This window comes from Benincasa hispida, unplaced genomic scaffold, assembly GCF_027475165.1.
Source record: "Benincasa hispida cultivar pf3 unplaced genomic scaffold, pf3_genome.v1.1 HicScf1849, whole genome shotgun sequence".
Lineage (NCBI taxonomy): Eukaryota > Viridiplantae > Streptophyta > Magnoliopsida > Cucurbitales > Cucurbitaceae > Benincasa > Benincasa hispida.
Genome location: NW_028326241.1, coordinates 12,905 through 31,324, shown reverse-complemented (window position 1 = coordinate 31,324; position 18,420 = coordinate 12,905). Strand labels below are relative to the sequence as shown.

The 18,420-nt window shown below is 33.0% G+C and overlaps 1 protein-coding gene across 1 annotated transcript; it reads left to right on the top strand.

The window, feature by feature from the left end:
* The first annotated feature begins 12,236 nt into the window (after nt 1-12,236).
* On the top strand, nt 12,237-16,315 carry LOC150030492 (uncharacterized). Its single transcript, XM_090309662.1, has 5 exons — nt 12,237-12,907; nt 13,541-13,665; nt 13,987-14,301; nt 14,759-14,928; nt 15,680-16,315. The coding sequence occupies exons 1-5, from the start codon at nt 12,587-12,589 to the stop codon at nt 16,087-16,089; spliced, it is 1,341 nt and encodes a 446-aa protein (XP_090165788.1). The 5' UTR covers nt 12,237-12,586; the 3' UTR covers nt 16,090-16,315.
* The last annotated feature ends 2,105 nt before the right edge of the window (nt 16,316-18,420 follow it).

The window sequence follows — 18,420 nt, the reverse complement described above, 5'->3', positions numbered from 1 at the left end:
GCGTAATAAATAGAGAGTGAACAGATATAAAGAAGTAAATTCCATTTCTATAGATGAGTTTAAGTACAAAATGACAATGGAAGATAAGGATAGAGAGCCTGGTAGCAATCCCTTGCTGCCCAAGGTTTTTACACTGTTAACTTTATTCTGTTCAAAAGATAATCCTACTTCCACAGGAGCTGGCTCTCTCTCTGATCTTGACGCTTCCGTTACTCTCCCAAGTTCACTAGAACAATCTCTCGGCACAATCTTGCTTCTCTCGCTTCCACCTTAAAATAAAAGAAAGTTTAAGAACAAGGCTATTCTAACTATGGAGAAAATTATCTAAGTATCCGAACTCCTTTGCTAAAGGTTTCCTTTGGTATTTATAGAGCTTTGGGGTGAAAGGCGACTTCTCTCTTATGATTGCACAGATGGGATGGCTTTAATTCTCTGACTGATGTGCCGAATATTTGTCACCAAAAAGCTGAGTATACTTGCTATAGTGGACCGTTAGAGGCTTATCAACTTAATTCGGACTCGACCGTCATCAGCTTTCTGTCCCATCGTGATTAATTATGCTGTTCACCTAGATGCGCCCACCAAGTTGCACCAGCTCTATGCAGCAATCTTTCTTGAGCAGATATTTGCGAGCACAAATCACCGCAAAGCCTTACGGTAATGCTGCGCTCGACCGTTGCTTTCTTGTGATCGTGCTTTCTGCCTTACGTCAACGCATATTCTGCATAAAAATACCAAAGTTAACTGTTTTATGCGATGAACGCATGCGACCGCAATGTCATGAACTTAATGTTTTTTGGATGCAATCTTATATATTTTATCAATACAAACCTTCATTGTTTAATAACTTAGCACTGTAGTAACGTGCATTTATACCTGTTATCAGTAAACACAAAGATCATCAACATTTTGATCAAATCCATAAGATTTTATCACAATATCAAATTTTATATTCCAAGATTGAGAAGCTTGCTTCAATCCATAGATAAACTGACTAAGCTTGCAAACCTTTTTCTCTTGACCTTGGGTTATGAATCCCTCAGGCTGCTCCATGTAAATGGTCTCCTCAAGATTACCATTCAGAAAGGCAGTATTGACATCCATTTGCTAGATCTCATAGTCATAATATGAGGCAATGGATAGGAGGATCCAGATAGACTTCAATATGGTAACAGGTGAGAAAGTCTCCTCATAGGGTGCTATCATATCCTATTTCTAGGGTGCATGCGACGCGTAATAGCAAACAGAACTTATGTCTAAGTTTCTATCTCTGCTTATGTGATTCTAATCTGATTCTCTCAAGTCTAGATTCTTTCTTTAGACTACTCTTTCAAGTATCTCTACAGGGTGAATGACGCATACATAAGACAAGATGATCGCATAAAGTGTAACTCTTAGGTCATGCTACCTAAGTACTTCTCAACGCATTCGGAAATTTAGGTACTCATGTGAAGTATGAAGAGATTGAACATAAGTTGAAATGAGATTCCCATTTATTGTAAATTAAATGCAAAATACAGAATAATAATAGAATGTAAAGATAAGAAGTCCAGTAGCAATATCTTGCTTCCTGTGGCCTTTTACACTATCTTTTCACTCCAACTCTACCCAGAGAATATCCTTGCTTTCACAAGTGTTTGCCCTCTCTTCTTTTGTAGCACTTCCCGACAGTCTTTCGAGCTGTCCGGAAATGATCTCTCGACATCTTCTTCTCTGGGCTCGTCTCCATCTTCTAAGTATAAGAATGACTATGAACAGACTAATGGCTATCTATCTTGTATATGATCTAACTTGTTAACCCCTTTACAATGGTAGCCACCGGTATTTATAGAGCTCAAGATGAAGCATCCTTTCTCTCCAATGATTGCAATGATGGGCGGTCATTAAATCCTTGCTCTGATGCGCCGATTAAAGGTCACCGAAAGTGAAGTTTACTTACTATAGTGTGGCGTTAACGGTTTGTCAACTAAATTCGGATTCGATCGTCATCAGCTTTCCATCCCATCATGATTTATTATGTTGTCACCTTGATGTGCAGTCTTTATGCGGCCCCTTCATAAGCAACTTCTGACGACCGCATACAATCGTATGACTTTGCGATCGCAATCTTTCAATGCGTGCGGACGCCTAATTCCTTGGATCGCAATTTTACTTGCGTCAACGCATTTTTCCTGCACAAAATAAGTAAATTAACTGCTTTTATGCGATGGGCGCATGCGATCACAATTTTCTCAGTTTAGCGCATTTGGACATGATTTTGTATATTTTTACCGTCGCATTCCCTCATTGTTTTACAATTTTCTCAAATATCTGAATGAGGAAGTATATGTTGAACATCCTAAAGGATTTGCAAATCCTTCTCATCCTGATCATGTGTAAAAACTCAACAAAAGGGGGCTCAAACAAGCACCTAGAGCTCGGTATAAACGTTTGACCCATTTCCTTGTAAAAAATATGTACAAACAAGGAGAAGTTGACAAAACTCTTTTTTTTAAAAAAAAAAATCATAAAGAATTAATGAATGTCCAAATGTATGTTAACGACATTGTTTTTTATGGGATGTCACAGGAGATGGTCAAGCTCTTTATGAAACAAATGCAGGAAGAATTTGAGATGAGCATTTTAGAAGAATTTTTCTATTTTCTGGGGGTTTCAAATCAAGCAACTAAATGAGAGAATCTTTATCTCTCAAAGAAAATATACAAAAATACTGTGAAGAAGTTTGGGATTGAAAATGCAGTGTTAAAAGAACTTCTACTCCTACTCATGTGAAGACATAAAAAAATTCAGGTGAAACTCATGTTGATGTGAGTCTATACAGAAATATCATTGGAAGCTTGCTCTATTTAACTGCCAGCAAACTTGATATTACTTTTGTTATGGGTGTGTATGCCAGATATCAATCTTGTCATAAAAACTGTCATTTTCTTGGTGTAAAAAGGATAATCAAATATACAAATGGCACAAGCGAGTATGGGCTATTATATTTGTTTGATACAAGTAATTCTTTAGTTAGCTATTGTGATGCCGGTTGAGTTGGGAACTCAGAGGATAGAAATAGTACTTCTGGAGGTTTCTTCTTTTTGGGCAAAAACTTGATTTCTTGGTTCAGCAAAAAAAACAAAAATGTGTTTTCTTGTCAACGGCTGAAACTGAATACATTGCAGCAGGGAGTAGTTGTACTCAATTGATATGGACGAAGCAAATGTTATAGAAGTATGATGTCCCACAAGATATCATGACTCTTTACTGTGACAACATAAGTGTGATTAATATATCCAAAAATCCTATTTAGCACAGTCATACTAAACGCATTGACATCAAATCTTACTTTATACATGACCTTGTGGAGAGTAAACAGATCATGTTGGAACACATCAGCATAAGCAAACATTTTTACAAAGGCTTTTGATGCAGTTTGTTTTGAGGCCCTGAGAGCAGCCTTGAGCCTTTGTGTTTTGAAGGCATAGAAATTATTCCATTGAGCCAATCTTAGAAATCACTCGGCCCATCAACCAAGAAAGTCCAAGTGGTTAATTAACGATAAAACTATATTAATTATGGTTGGTGAAAACATGAGGAAGTTTAATTGTCATTTAATTTCAAATTATCTTTTGAATCTAAACTATTTTGAGTTAAAGTGTGATAGGTTCTCATTCGAAATCGTGAGTGTTTCTTATCTCGACCATTTCGAAGAAGCTTCTTACTTATGATCTTTGTGTTTTTGTCTCAAACAGTTAGCACTAGACTAGGAACCTACACTTCCGATAGCAAGATGGTGAGATACAAAGAAAAGGCCAAACGAAAGGTGCATGTCAAAAAGGATGTGATGGAGTTAATATTCAACATGCGGAAGCAATTAAAGATATAAGCACTCTAATTACGTCAATTTTAGCTAAAATCATGCATGTTCATGGTTTTCAATATATTAGGGTTTTTTATGAATACCTTTGAGGTTTCCTCCGAATTGCTTGAATTCACCACAGGTTTCTTCTTCAATCTATACAGTAGACCACCACAAGAGTCTTCTCTGCTAATCTTAAGCCTTAGATTGAGTGGTGGAACTCAAAATGAGAGGGAATTGATGTGGTTTTTAGAGTTAGAGTGAAGAGGAAATTTTTCAGAATTTTTCTTTTTAAAATTTCAGATTGCATGCCTTTGAAAATCAATTCAAAACCTCATATTATAGTTCTTTAGCATGTAAATCAAACTTCACAAGAAATTGCCACTTTTTTTTTCCATTCAAATAAGTGACATGAGGTATTTTTTATAATGGAAAATGTGGGATTTTCCCACTTTCCATTTAATCCAAATATTAATGAAATTGAATTAATTTTAAATATAAAACTTCTTTTAAAAACTAAATTTCAAATTCAATTTTAATTAAATAAATTTTATAATTTTCAATTTCATAAATTCAAATTTTAATTAACCAATTTCAGAATTTTGAATTTTGATAAATCTAATAAATTGATTTGAATAAATAATTAAACCAATTTAATCAATTAATTTAATATCAAATATTAAAGAATATAACGCCTCATTAAATATTTAAATTATATTTAAATATTGCCAACTCTCTAAAACCATAACGTTTAATTTCATAATTAAACATCAATTATATCAAATATAATAATCTAAACCCTTAACCGAGTTTGAACATTTCAAATTCTCTTAACACGTTATTCTAAGATTTGATCCTTTTATTGAGCTAGTAGAGGGACCTAATGGACCTACAGATCATGAGCTTCAGCGATTTAAGATTAATTGGCTAAACTCTTTAAACCAAATTAATCACTATTCGTTAACTACCAATACATACCACTATAGCTCAGTAGTTGCACTCTCCTCATTGTAGATATATTTCTGTCCACTTGATTTAACCATCATTAGTAAGTCGATTCTTCACAGGTCATTCGTATTTACATCTAGGTCAAATTTATCGTTTTATCCCTGTAATACATCTTGCTTCTTAATTCTCCACCGATCTTCTAATGAACAATTGGATTATGATCCTACCAATAAATCGAATTTCTCTCAGCCACGAGAGGGCGGGGCCCCTTTGTTTAAGACCAGGAATCATTATTTAAGAGAACAACCTATCTGCTGACCCTAAGACGGGTAGGAGTGAATTCCGTCTTGCAGGACTATGTCCCCAGCTATCTATCCGGTCTTATCCCTAAAATGGGAGGCTTATTGAGCGGCGATGTTGAGCCACTCTCACCCATTCAGATTAAAAAATAATTTTGAATAAACAGAAGTTCGTAGTTAGCTCAAGATTGAGATTGAGTTATCTTAGGTCATCGAATTGAAATAGTAAGTTTTAATAGTCAACAACTGTTATAAAGAAAAGTGACTATTTCGTGGTCTGGTCTTATGCAAACATCTTTTGCATAGGACATCCCCACTCGCATGTCTCCACATGAATGACTTTAGGATCACATCGTTTGTATCAATATACAAAGTGGGTCATATCCATAGTGTCCCCAGGATAAGGTATCCAACTCTATCCATGTACTTATAAACCATTTAAGCTATATACTAAAACTTGATCCACTTTTATGTCTCTACATAAAGTTTAAGTATTCATGTTATATCCAAGGATTAGTTTATTGGATTTCGGAATTTATAAATGAAATTTACAAATTCAATAACACCTTTATTGCAAAAAATCTCAATAACATCTTTATTGTAAAATAGAATTTGTTAAAAGATTACAAACTGCGAGTTTTAGGACATTTCTCAACAGGATGTTCCTCTGACTACAATGAACAAATATGACATTCATGTGTGTGGACTCCCTGATGAGAAGAAAGAAATTGGAGTTCCTTCACCTTCAGCAAAAAGAAGGTGATCTGGTGCCAGACAGTCTACTAAAACTAAAGGGAAAGAAAAGGTGAGTATTTCATCTCTCATAATGACTGATCACATATAGTCTGGAATCGAACTTTCTACAGACAAAGAAAATTTGACCTTTTCTTATTCTTTTAGCCACATGCCTGAGTTTATTATTTTGCCTAGAAACCCTAAAAATACTGGTTTATGGTATGATGATGTTAGGGTTCCTATTGGTAGTAATGTGACATATTATGATGTTTCTTCTGGTTCTGGCAATGTTAAATCCGTTTTACCTTATTCTACTGTGCATGTTGAAGAGAATGTTGCAATTCCTATTACTTTTGAGTTGGAAAAGGAAAGTTTATCTGTGTCTAGTGAGAACGCTTTAGATGATCTCGTTGACAAAGTAGTTTCTGAGACGATTGCTTCTTTATCCACACTGCCAGTAATTAGTACTTCTGAAAATCTCGTTGAGAATGTTAATCTTGTTATTTTCCTAATCCTATGCATACTGGTGAAGAAGGTGTTAATTCTCCCCTTGAGACAAACCCCATGACTGATCAAGAAAATATAAATGATGATCTCATTAATGACCCTTCGTCTACTGAGAATGGTGAGAAATTGAAGGATGCAGTCACTTCTAATGTCGACCCTGAAACATCTAGCCAAAATCTAGAAAATTCTGAATATTCTCATGGCTCTATCCATATTTCTGATGAAGGTATTGATAACAATGTTCCTCTCGAGCTCAAATTGAAGAAAAGTAAAGAGGTTTGTGTGGGAGTTATTGAATCTGATGTTGAGGCTTCGCATGAGACACTCGAAAATACTTCTGAAAAGTCTTCTTCAGAGAAGGATTCTAACTGGGGTCTACGGAGCATCTCTGATAATGAGGACGCTAGTATTGTCCATTTCACTTGTGCAACAAGTAAAGGCAAGGAAAGCAAGCTACTGGGTCTAATGTTCCTTCTGTTCCCTTAGATGGAGTATTTTTCCATACTGAGGAGAGTGCTAGTCTATGAAAATATGTTGTGAAGAGAAATATTGTCAATGAAAAGGAATTGTCAAAGCGTCTTCAAAAGTGCCTAGACCTTATGAAATTTTGCTTGATGCTAGACTTGAGAGGACTGTGTTGAATTTGGGACCTTATTATCACTAAGTGGTTAGAGAATTTTTTGTGTACTTGACATCTGATTTTTCTTATCCAACAAGTTCCGACGTTCAGAGAGTTCATAATAGACGTCATTCTTTCGTTGTATCTCCTGCTATTATAAATCAATTTCTTCATAAAAATGTGCCAAAAGATGTGACTGAACAACGTCCTTCTTTAAGAGATCTTGTATTTGAGTTAACAGAGGGTACTTGGTCTTCTTAGCTTAGAAAGGGTCAACTTCCCACAACAGTACTCAGTGTTAAATATGCACTCCTCCACAAGATAGGCATCTCTAATTGGTGTCATTCTTCCTATAAGTCTGGTATCTCAAACTATGGTGCATTTGGGTTGAATCAAATTAAGGAGCACATTGAGTTTAAAGCCCTTTGTTTGCCCATATGCTACCCGAGCTTTATTTGTGGGATTTTTCTTTCTCAGAAACATGGTCTGATTGCACCTACAGAACCCTCTGGCTCTCCTCCAAGTCTGTTTGTTAATCGCAAGCTTCTGTAGGGACACCATGTTCCTGACATAGATACTACCTCCTCGACTCAGTATATTGATGGGCCTAGCAAAGCTTTAATCGAATCTTTCGTTGGTAGTCGTATTCTCCAACTATTATCTAATGACTCTCGTGATATTGAGTCCTTGATATAGAAGCTTCTAGAAAGAAAGGTTGAGATTGATGATGTTTTGAAGATGATGAGCTCTGTTATTTCTAGGCCTGGTGGTGTTTCCACTTCTCGGGGGACGGATTGATTTTTTTTCTTTCATGTCAGAAAGGGGGAGAGTTTGGTGTTGCACGTTGAAGTTGTTTTTGGGTCGGTGTTTTGCAGCTATTTTTGCATTTTGTGGAATCGGTGCTTTTTTGGTTGGCTTTTGTGGTTTAGTTATAATGGTTTTATTCTGAAAGACCTTGGTGTTCTTTTTATTTTGTGTTGGTGATGTTTTTTTTCTTCTTGTCAAGACTTTGTTTCGGACATTTTTATGTTGTTGTTGATGATTGTTTATTTCTTATTATGCCTTTTAAAAAAAAAAAAAAATTATAAGCCAAAGAGGGAGTTTGTTGGAGATATGATTAGTTGACTTTATAATTTTCTAAGACAGTGGTTTCTACGATTGTCTCAAATAAAGTCTCAACATCTGTTTTAGACAATAATTTATTTTCTTGCAGAATATTTTCCTTATCTGAAAATATTTGGGTGTAATTTTCTATCTGATACTTTACTTTATTAAGGCGCGACTTATCTTTTCTAAATGAGAATTTGTTTCTTTTTTTGAATTCGATGATTTAAGGAGTTTTATGTTGAATATTTAGGACTGTCGCTTTTGTTAATCAAGAAAGATGTGTTTTGTTCTACGACCATTGTTATGCAACGTTGTGTTCTTGCTTGTTGCTTACTATTCTGCTCTGAAAATTCTTCATCCATTGAAGTGCAACATTTTAAAATAAATCATGGTCTTTGAGGGAGCCTCAGCCGCTGATGCCAGAGAAAGGATTCTCAATCTTAAGAGGAGCTTAAGACTTAGTTTTGGAGAAGGAGTTTGGGTATCTCAAGATTCATCAATGAAGGGAGTTTGTTGACTAAGGGGCAGATATCTCAGTGAGAGGAGTCTCACACACTATCGAAAGTCGAAGTGTCTATCACTAATATTATCAAACTTAAGGGGAGCCTAAGTCCACTTGAGAGGAAATCTCACATTTAGGGGAAGCCTAGATGGTTAGTGAGTTGAGCTATACGTGAGTCACTATAATGATCATGTATTATAGATAAGTACTATGTTGAAAACTACTTAACTCTTTAATATTAGTAAATTATATTTCATGGGTACACTGCCCCCAGATGTAGATGGATTATCACCGAATTGGATTTGTTTACTTGTTGTTAGTATTTTTGTTGTTATAGTGTTTGTCAGTACTTTCTGTTTATCATGTGTATTTTGAGTGGAAAGTCATCCTATTGCTTTTTCATTATATCATGACCATGATCTCGACCATAATTATGAAATATTATAACATTTACTTCAGGAAATGATATTGAAATAGTTGGTCGAGGTCATTCTTGATAAGATGCCAATTTGTCTTATTCATATTCAAAATGGCATCATATTTGCTCATTACGTTAATTTTTATATATCTTTCTATGGATGAATAGAAGAACATATCTTCTTTAACAAATGCACACTAGTTAAAAAGATCATTTATTGATTTAAAATCATGCAACTATAAGTGCATTTTTTAAAATGTTTTTTTTTCTTAATTTAAAGTCATGCATCCATAGGTGCATCTTATCAAAATGGGCACTTATTAAATTTATGTGCAACTTCAAATGCATCTAAACCCCAATTACCTTTAGAAAAAGTAATTAACTACTAATCTTATCTTACAAGCTTTGCCAATAAATAGTTTAATTGTGAAATTTTAGAATTATTCACATAAAAATTAATATAAATTAATATCAAAGTTGTTTTCAAATATAAGAAAATAAATCAAAATATTTATAAATAATAGCAAAATATTAGAATATATCTGTGATAGACTGTGGTAGACAGCAATAGACTACTATTTGTGTCTATCATGATACTGATAGGCACAGATAGTAGTCTATCGCTATCTACTGTTGTCTATCATAGATACACTATGATATTTTGCTATTAGTTATAAATATTTTTAGCAATTTTGTCATTTAAAATAATTTTTCTTAATATCAAGGTTAAGTATTCATGACAAACTTGTCATATGTGCATCATGCTTAACAAAAATATACTAATTCTTTTTATCATTAAATCTATCATGAAAATTTAAACATGATCTTAACAAATTAGTAAATTAAATAAAATTGAAAACATGGTATACAAATCATCAACTGCAAAATAGATATAGCAATATTGATATGCCCTAAAATATAATAGACAATTGAGCTAACCACTCTACTACAAGGCATATAAAAGAGAAACATATAAGGAGTAACTATTTGAACTATATAAATCGAAACAACTATTATGCTCAAATATTGAAACATGAACAATAAGATAGATTCAAACATAATCCATGATATGTCCAAATAGTTCACTTGGTGAATTATTTTATTGGTAGATATCTTTCTCGCTAGTCTCCCTCTTTCTGGTATCTTTTTCTTTTTTCTTTTTCGTTAATGGGTTAAGTTAAGGGCGGGGGTTACCTCGTTCGTGCTCCCGTCTTTCCCGCTGCCATCTTCGGTGGATGGTATATATTATACTATTGATCTGACTCTCATGGTCAATCAGTTTCAAGCGCTTCGCGAGTCTCACTGTCTCTAGTGTCGCTCTTTCTAGTGTTGCTCTTTCTAGTGTCGCTCTCACTGATTTCGTTCTCACTTATCTCACTCACATTCTCTCTTTCTACTCGTCTTCAACCTCAGAACACATTGAAAACAAAAAAAAAAAAAAACAAACAAACAAACAAACAAAAAAATCATAAGTTCATAATATTTTTAAACTTCAGAGCGACCCACCCTATCCCCATTACTGATCAGTTTAAGATACAATCAGCACAGATTGAGTTCACTTACCGATTAGAATCGATTTTTCGACGGCAATGGAAGAGTTTAGTTTAGTTTTGGTTTTCAGTAAAAGGGTAAGAAGACAAAGATGTGAGGGCATTTACGTAATCTGGTATGGCGATGATGTCAGCAGAGGGTCAATTGACATTATTTTTAAACAATGGATCATTTGACATTTTGGACCCAAAAAATAGGTTATCCGTACAAATTTTTCTATATATTTCTTGATAAATGGAATGGCATTCTACCCACAAAAACCTAAAACTTTTCTCTCACAAGCATGAACAATAATATGTAAATAATAACAATACATCAATATATAAACAAGAATATGTTGTCAACGTTTAAACTATACATAATGTATATATTAGATGTATTTGATACATATATGTTGTATACGTGAAACACTCATATCTCAAATCACAAATAAATAAATAAATAAATAAATAAATTAGTCTACATTTATCGAATGAAAATGATAGGGACTTGTGCTGATAATGTGTATAAAATAGAGGGAAAATATGAACAAGAATAAGAAAATAAGAGAGATAGAAAAAGAAAAGTAGAAATAGAACATATGTATTATGTCTATTGTGGTATGTTTACAAATGATCTCTACATTCTCTATTCATAGGATTGTGAGAATAATAGTTACAAAAACCAAACATAGAGAGGAAATAAGTTATGGAGATTAGTGGGAAGGTCAATGGATTAATTTGTAACCTATGGAGGTTATGATATGTACATAAGTATCATATTTACAATAAAAATATACTTTTATATATATATATATATATATATATATATATAAACTTCGAAATAATTTTTTTTTTAATAAAGAGAGTGACATGTCAAGCTTCCATAAGTCAAGAGCATATATCTTAACAAGTTGAGTTAAAATTTGAAATACTAAAAATATTTTTAACAATCCTACAAAATATTAGATAACATGATATTTCATAGTGAAACCAATTAACAATAAGAGGAGTAATTCATATAGAGTTAATCCTACAATGACCCAAAATTTGGTCCTAAAATAAAATATGTCATACCTTTTACGGTTGAGATTTTTTTTTTTTTTTGACATTTTACTTGCGTCATATCAAGGTGAAATTACCAAAATGAGCTATTTTGCACGGAGATTAGGATCTTTCTCTCGCTCTTGTTTCCTCTATCTTTCCTCTCTCTAGCCCCTTTCCCACCCGTGGATCTGACGCCCCAAATTCACATCCCTTGCTTTACACCACTTCCCACCGAAAAATCACAGATCTTGTTGATAAGAAAATCGATCAACCCAATAAACCCACATTCTAGCAAAAGTCCACACATTTGAAGTTCTGACAACCTCTCATACCCCTTTTCAGCAACTCTACCATCTCTTCGGTGAACAAATAGTCGATCACCACTATGCAACAACAACTAGAAAAACAAAGTGAATAAAGAAGAAATTTGGGAAGAGGAAGAAAACAAAAAGGATTAAAGATATGTTGGTAATATTGGCCTATGATATGTATACAAAAGTACAAAATTCTTAAATTTTAAAAAGTAGGACAAAAACTATTTGAATTTTTTTTGAATTCCATTGTGTATCTTATGAACATTGTCAAATCCATTAATCTTTTGAATGAGACATCCTCACATATCCTACGAACATTGTAAAGTCTCTTAATTTTTTAAATGTGACAACCTCCCACAAAATTGATATATTACCAAATTAAAATGAAAAGACAAGTAAAAGTATGATGGATATTAATCCAAATTCTATAATTTAGGTATGAAGAAAGAAGTTAGTTTAGCTTTGTGTGATTGATTGAGAAAAAGGAGTATTTAGAGAACAGCGAACAGAGAGAGGGAAATCCAGAAAAGGGGGAGAAAAGAGGACACCTGCGCTTTGGAAGATATCCTTTCCCCAAAAGGCCGTCTGTCTCACTCTTCTCCTCCTTTTGTTTGTTATCACTTTCCCTCAATTCTGATTCCTTTCCCCTTCCCCTTCCCCTTCCCCATTCCATTGACCTAAATCTACCCCTTCTCTCAGTTCTTCACCTCCCTTACCATGGTGGGTGACGCCCACTTTCCTCAGTCTGCCCCCAGTTCCAAGAAATCCAAGACCAAGAAGAAGAAACGGGGTGGCTCCAAGAAGAAGATGACTTCCGAACAGGCTGCTGCCTTTAAGTATGTCACGGAATGGGTTTATTTGGATCAATCTAATTCTCTCGCCTCCTCTGCTGCTGCTTCCGTTGTGGATGATTTTGGAGTTCAGAAGAGTCTTGGCAAAGGTGGGGAGAAGGTGGTCTTTGAATTGCATTCACATTCCAAATTCAGTGATGGGTTTCTCACCCCTTCCAAGCTCGTTGAGAGAGCTCATGGAAATGGGGTCAGTTTTCTTCCTTTCCCCTGTTTTTTGATTAATATATAGTTCTTACTCTCTGTGTTTACAGTTCTTCTGCTCTGTTGAACTCGTTTTTGGATTCTTATCAAAGTAGCTATATTCGATTTAGTTTTTGTTCCTATCTGCTCTTCTGTTGTTATATTGTTTTATTCTGTGTTTTTGGTATTGATTTAGTCTTTCATTTATATTCAAATATGGGAGTTGGAGGATGCAAAAAGATACTAAACGAACTGAAAAGACCACCTTCAAGTTATTGATTTAGTCTTGTATATTGGATTTGCTTATGAAAAATTGAATATACACATGACATGATGTTACTGTTTTATGTTATATTCAATGTAGTAGACTGTTTTTTGGTCTTGAAGGAAGTGGTTTGCTTGCTATTTTATAGATATATATCTCTTGGCAACAGTTATGTTTGCCTGATGGTGTAGTTCATTAAAATGTGAAGAATGTAATGTAATTATATTTATCTCATAAAAATTGTGATATTCAATGTCATTGGTAAAATTTAAATTTTCTTCTTTGGTCCAAAGCATTACCTTATTTGCCTTATATTTTGCAACCCTATCCTCATTGTTGTAGCTTTAGTTAATTAGAAATGTGTACCGACAACAGGTGAAAGTTCTTGCTTTGACAGATCATGACACAATGTCTGGCATCCCTGAGGCAATAGAGGCAGCTCGTAGATTTGGTATCAAAATAATTCCAGGTGTTGAAATCAGTACAATATTTTCTAACGGGTGAGTTGAGGGTTATTTATTTATTTTATTTTACGTGTTAAAATAATGGATTTTGCATCTTTTTATACTATTTAATGTTTTGCATATTTTACACGCCATTAAGTTTCCACTTAATTTCCGTTTTCTGCCATCAAGTCCATCTCCTTACAAACATCAATGAAAAATGGTAAATTTTACTGTTTACTGTCAGAGAGAATGTTTGTGAATATCATGTTCAGCTGTTGAAAAAAAAAAAAAAAATACTGCTATACCATTGGTTTCAAGAAACATTTCTTTGTTTCCAAATTTTTCACCTTCTGACATCTGGTAACTGATTTGCAGTGGAGACTCAGAATCAGAAGAACCAGTACACATCCTTGCATATTACAGCAGCTGTGGACCAGCAAAGATTGAGAAGCTGGAAAAATTTTTAGAAAATATAAGGGAGGGGCGTTTTTTGCGTGCAAAGAATATGGTGTCAAAACTGAATGAGCTAAAGCTGCCTCTTAAATGGGATCATGTGGCTAAGATTACTGGTAAAGGAGTTGCTCCTGGGAGACTTCATGTGGCCCGTGCCATGGTTGAAGCAGGCTATGTGGAAAATTTAAAACAAGCATTTTCTCGATACCTTTTTGATGGTGGACCGGCTTACTCAATGTAAGAATCTGAACTTGCTGTATTTTATTTTCTGATGCATTTTTTTTAACAATATTTATGATATGAACATAATGGTTAAATAAGGGTGTAATATATCCTGCTCCATTTGTTTACCATAAGCTTCAGGATAGGCTAATCCCTGCTACTTGACAATCTATGGCATTGTATCTTGTGAAGGCTATCATTTGAATTCTTGTATTCACAAAAGTGAAACAGATAGTTAAAATCGAATCTTGTCCATAATTTTAAGCAAGATCTGTAGTAATTGAATGTGCTAGATCAAATTTTTTTTAAAATAATTGTCACGTGGACGTTTAAGCTACGTATCTAGTTGATTTTGGTGCTTGTATGTATCTGCTGTTCTTTCTAATTCATATGTAACTCCTTGGGATGTGGAGGTTACACAATCTTGCCTGGTTTTTAGACTGTAACAATGAGGATAGGGTTCATTTTCCAGGGGATCAGAGCCTTGTGCAGCGGAAGCAATACAATTGATACATGATACAGGTGGTGTGGCTGTTCTAGCTCATCCATGGGCCTTGAAGAATCCCGTTGCTATTATTAGAAGATTGAAAGATGCTGGTCTTCAGGGGCTGGAGGTTTACAGGAGTGATGGAAAATTGGCAGGTACACAATTGATCCTTCTCTCAGATCTTCACCAGTTTCCTCATTGATTGTCAATTGAAATTTGATATGCATTTTCATTATGTTGTAAGCATGATATCTAGCCACTGGTGATGTGAACTCAATCTATCAAATCATGTTTGTCATTTAGGTCTAGCAACCAAAGTTTATATGGACTGTTTGATAGCAATTTTCTTTTTAGTTTTTAATTTTTAAAAATTAAGCTAACAATATCTACTACTTATTTGTGTTTATTTCTTTCACTTTTATGAAAAATTTAAAAATCTTAATTGAACTTCAAAATTTTTTTTTTTTTTTTTTTTAAAAAAAGTTAAAATTTTTTGAAGGATAATAGTAGTAGATTAGAAATAAAGAAAAAGGATAATCAATAAGCATCATTTTAAGAATATAATTCAAAATCAAGAAACATCCCCTAAACTTTTGTGCCCATTTTTTAGCTTTTTGGCTGGCATACTCTTGTTTGTCCAGTATTCGAGTAAATTTGAGTCCCTGCCAAGCAATAAATGTGGAGCTTATAGATAATCACTCTCTTTCTCTCAATAACTTTGCTGAAAATTCAAGGCCCTTAGAGTATATTCTCATATTTTGAACATAAGAACTTCTTAATAACTTTCCTTTTAGTACACGATTTTTCCCAGCACATATACCGGATGGCTTTTAGCTATATGGATCAATTTTCAAATATCTCAGCTTAGACTATTGACATCGATTTCATATGTTTGTTGATTGACAGCATACTGTGACCTAGCCGACAATTATGGGCTTTTGAAACTTGGAGGATCGGATTTTCATGGAAGAGGTGGACATAGTGAATCTGAAGTTGGAAGTGTAAACCTTCCTGTTCTTGCTATGCACGATTTTCTCAAGGCTGCTCGACCAATTTGGTGCAGTGCCATTCGAGATATCCTTGAGAGGTACGTTGAAGAGCCTTCAGAATCAAATCTAGCAAAGATTACTAGATTTGGAAGGACCCGGGTTTTGAAGGGTGGCTCCTCACCAAGCAGCGAAAATGACATCATTGATCGTTGTTTAACTTCGTGGCTGACTAATGAAGAGAAGCAAAATGCTGAGTTTGAGGCTATCAGATTAAAGCTCTCCCATATTTCAATTAATCAAGAAGTTCAGGTGCCTAAGACTAAATAATTCCAACCAAGGTCGTCAATACTTGCTCGTCATGCTAACATAGTCGACATAACGATCAGATTTAGTCAGGTTTTTGTACTTTCCTTTGTTACTCTTTTTCTTTTATCTGTAGGGAAAAGTGGGTTTCAGTAAATTATTCATTGAGGCACAACAAAAAGCTCCCATTGTCTTAAAGTTATACTTTTTGGTTGAATCAATAATACTTCATTCAATCTCTTTCAGGTTTTCCCCCATTGTTTTATAGGATCTAGCAGCATTTATCTATTTAACTGAATCACATGCGTATGACTGTTGAAATGGATCAATTTTTTGTTTTTTGTTTTTTTGGATGAGCTCAATAGCATATGGAAGTGGGAGATTCGAGTCTTTGTCCTCTTAGTCAGAGGGTTTATGCTTCAACTAGTTAATTTATATTTAAGTTGGCATCAATGTTTTCGTAAGGTTGAAAATGAATGGTTACATATGGAAGGTTTTAGTGTTTTGGCATTTGAACTTCCTAGTTCATTCGTTAACTTCCATAATTTTGTTATTTTACAAAAAAAAAAAAAAAAAAAAAAAAAAAAAAAAAAAAAAAAAAAAACCTTTTGTATCACTTTTCTAGTAATGCTCATGAAATTGTTCAGTTGGTAAAACAGATGATCTATATTTGATTTTTAATTATACTTGGTTTTTAGTTCAACAACCTATGCTATGAGGTAGGAAGATTTAAACCACAAATTTCAGTTGTTGAAGTTATGTTCAAGTTGGTTGAATATTATTATTTTAGTTATTTTAAGAGTTCAATAACATATGAGGTGCAAAACTCGAATCTTTGAACTCTTAGTTGAAGATGTTGCTAGTTAAGTTATGCAATTGAACCGTCTTAAAAAAATGTTATGCAATTGACTAAATATTTGTTATCTTGTTTTATTATTCTTTTTAGTATAATCATCGTAGAGATGGATGGTCGACTCTCAAACTTCAAGTGAATGTTAATTATTATTGAGTCAGTTTCACTTTGGCCAACATCAATATTTATTAATGTTAGAAGACATTTTTCTATGATGCTATTTAATTCAAATGGTTTCAAGTTGTAATTAGATTCTAGTTGTTTTTAATATAAATCATGCATATTATGATTAGGATGAATTGTAATTGTGACCCTTATAGTTTAAAGAAAGTTAGAATTTAGTAATTTAGTCTTATTATTATTAAATTTTGCTTTTCACGCTTCAGAAAAAAAAAAAAAAATAAGAAAGAAAGAAAGAGGTAAATAGAATTTTGGTTAACTTGCAAATCTGATTCTTATGATTTAGAGAAAGTTAGAATGTAGTTTTTATGATTTATAATTAGAATTTAGTTTTGTTTGATAAAACTTTCATAAATAGTCTCTACAGTAGGGGCTATTTAAGACTTTGTATTGTTAATTATATTCCTATTATTTGCAATCTTCAATACCATAGTTTGTAATTTGACTATAGTTTTAATTTCAAAATAGTGTCACTATTTTTATCTATAATGTTGAATCTTCTTGATAAATTTAGAGTCAGAAAATTTTGTAATTTTAATTGGTATATAAGTACTGATATTGAATTATAAAATATATAATATTAAAAAAACATTAAAACAGTGTCAACATATATATATATATATAAGAATGCAATTATTTTTTGGATTAAAATTGTGTTAAAAAATATTGTCTTAATATGAATTTTATTATAATTAAATTTAGAAAAAAAAAAACTAACTTTTTTAGTTTTCGAGTTTGGAAGAGTATGTTTTGGTCCTTAAATTTTCAAAACATACATTTTTATCTAAAAATTTTAAGGTCCATTTGGTTCATGAATTTTCAAAATATAACTTTTTAATCTACAAATTTATAAAGATGTATTTAAGAGGTCATGAACTATTTTTTGAAAATTATTTATATAATAATATGAAACTTTGAAATACAAAAATAAGTTTAAAAAATAATTTTAGAGAGAAGGGGTAATTTAAAAAATATATATTTTTTAATTGACCTTTTAAACTTAATTTTAAAACATAGGGACTAAAAGATACATTTTGAAAACTATGTACCCATCTTAAAAAAATCAAGGACTAAAAATATATGTTTTGAAAATTTAGGAACCAAATAAATATATTCTTTAATCAAGGACTAAAAGTGTAAATTTTCCTTAAATTTATTTAAAAAATCAAACATAGACAAATTTTTAATTTCAAACTCAAGTAGAAGAGAGTTAATGAGTAATTATAATGAAATTAAAAGTTAAATACTATCACAAATAAGAGTAAGGAGTTAAAAATGAGTGATGGTAATTGGTAGCATTTTTAAGGATAATAATTAAGTGT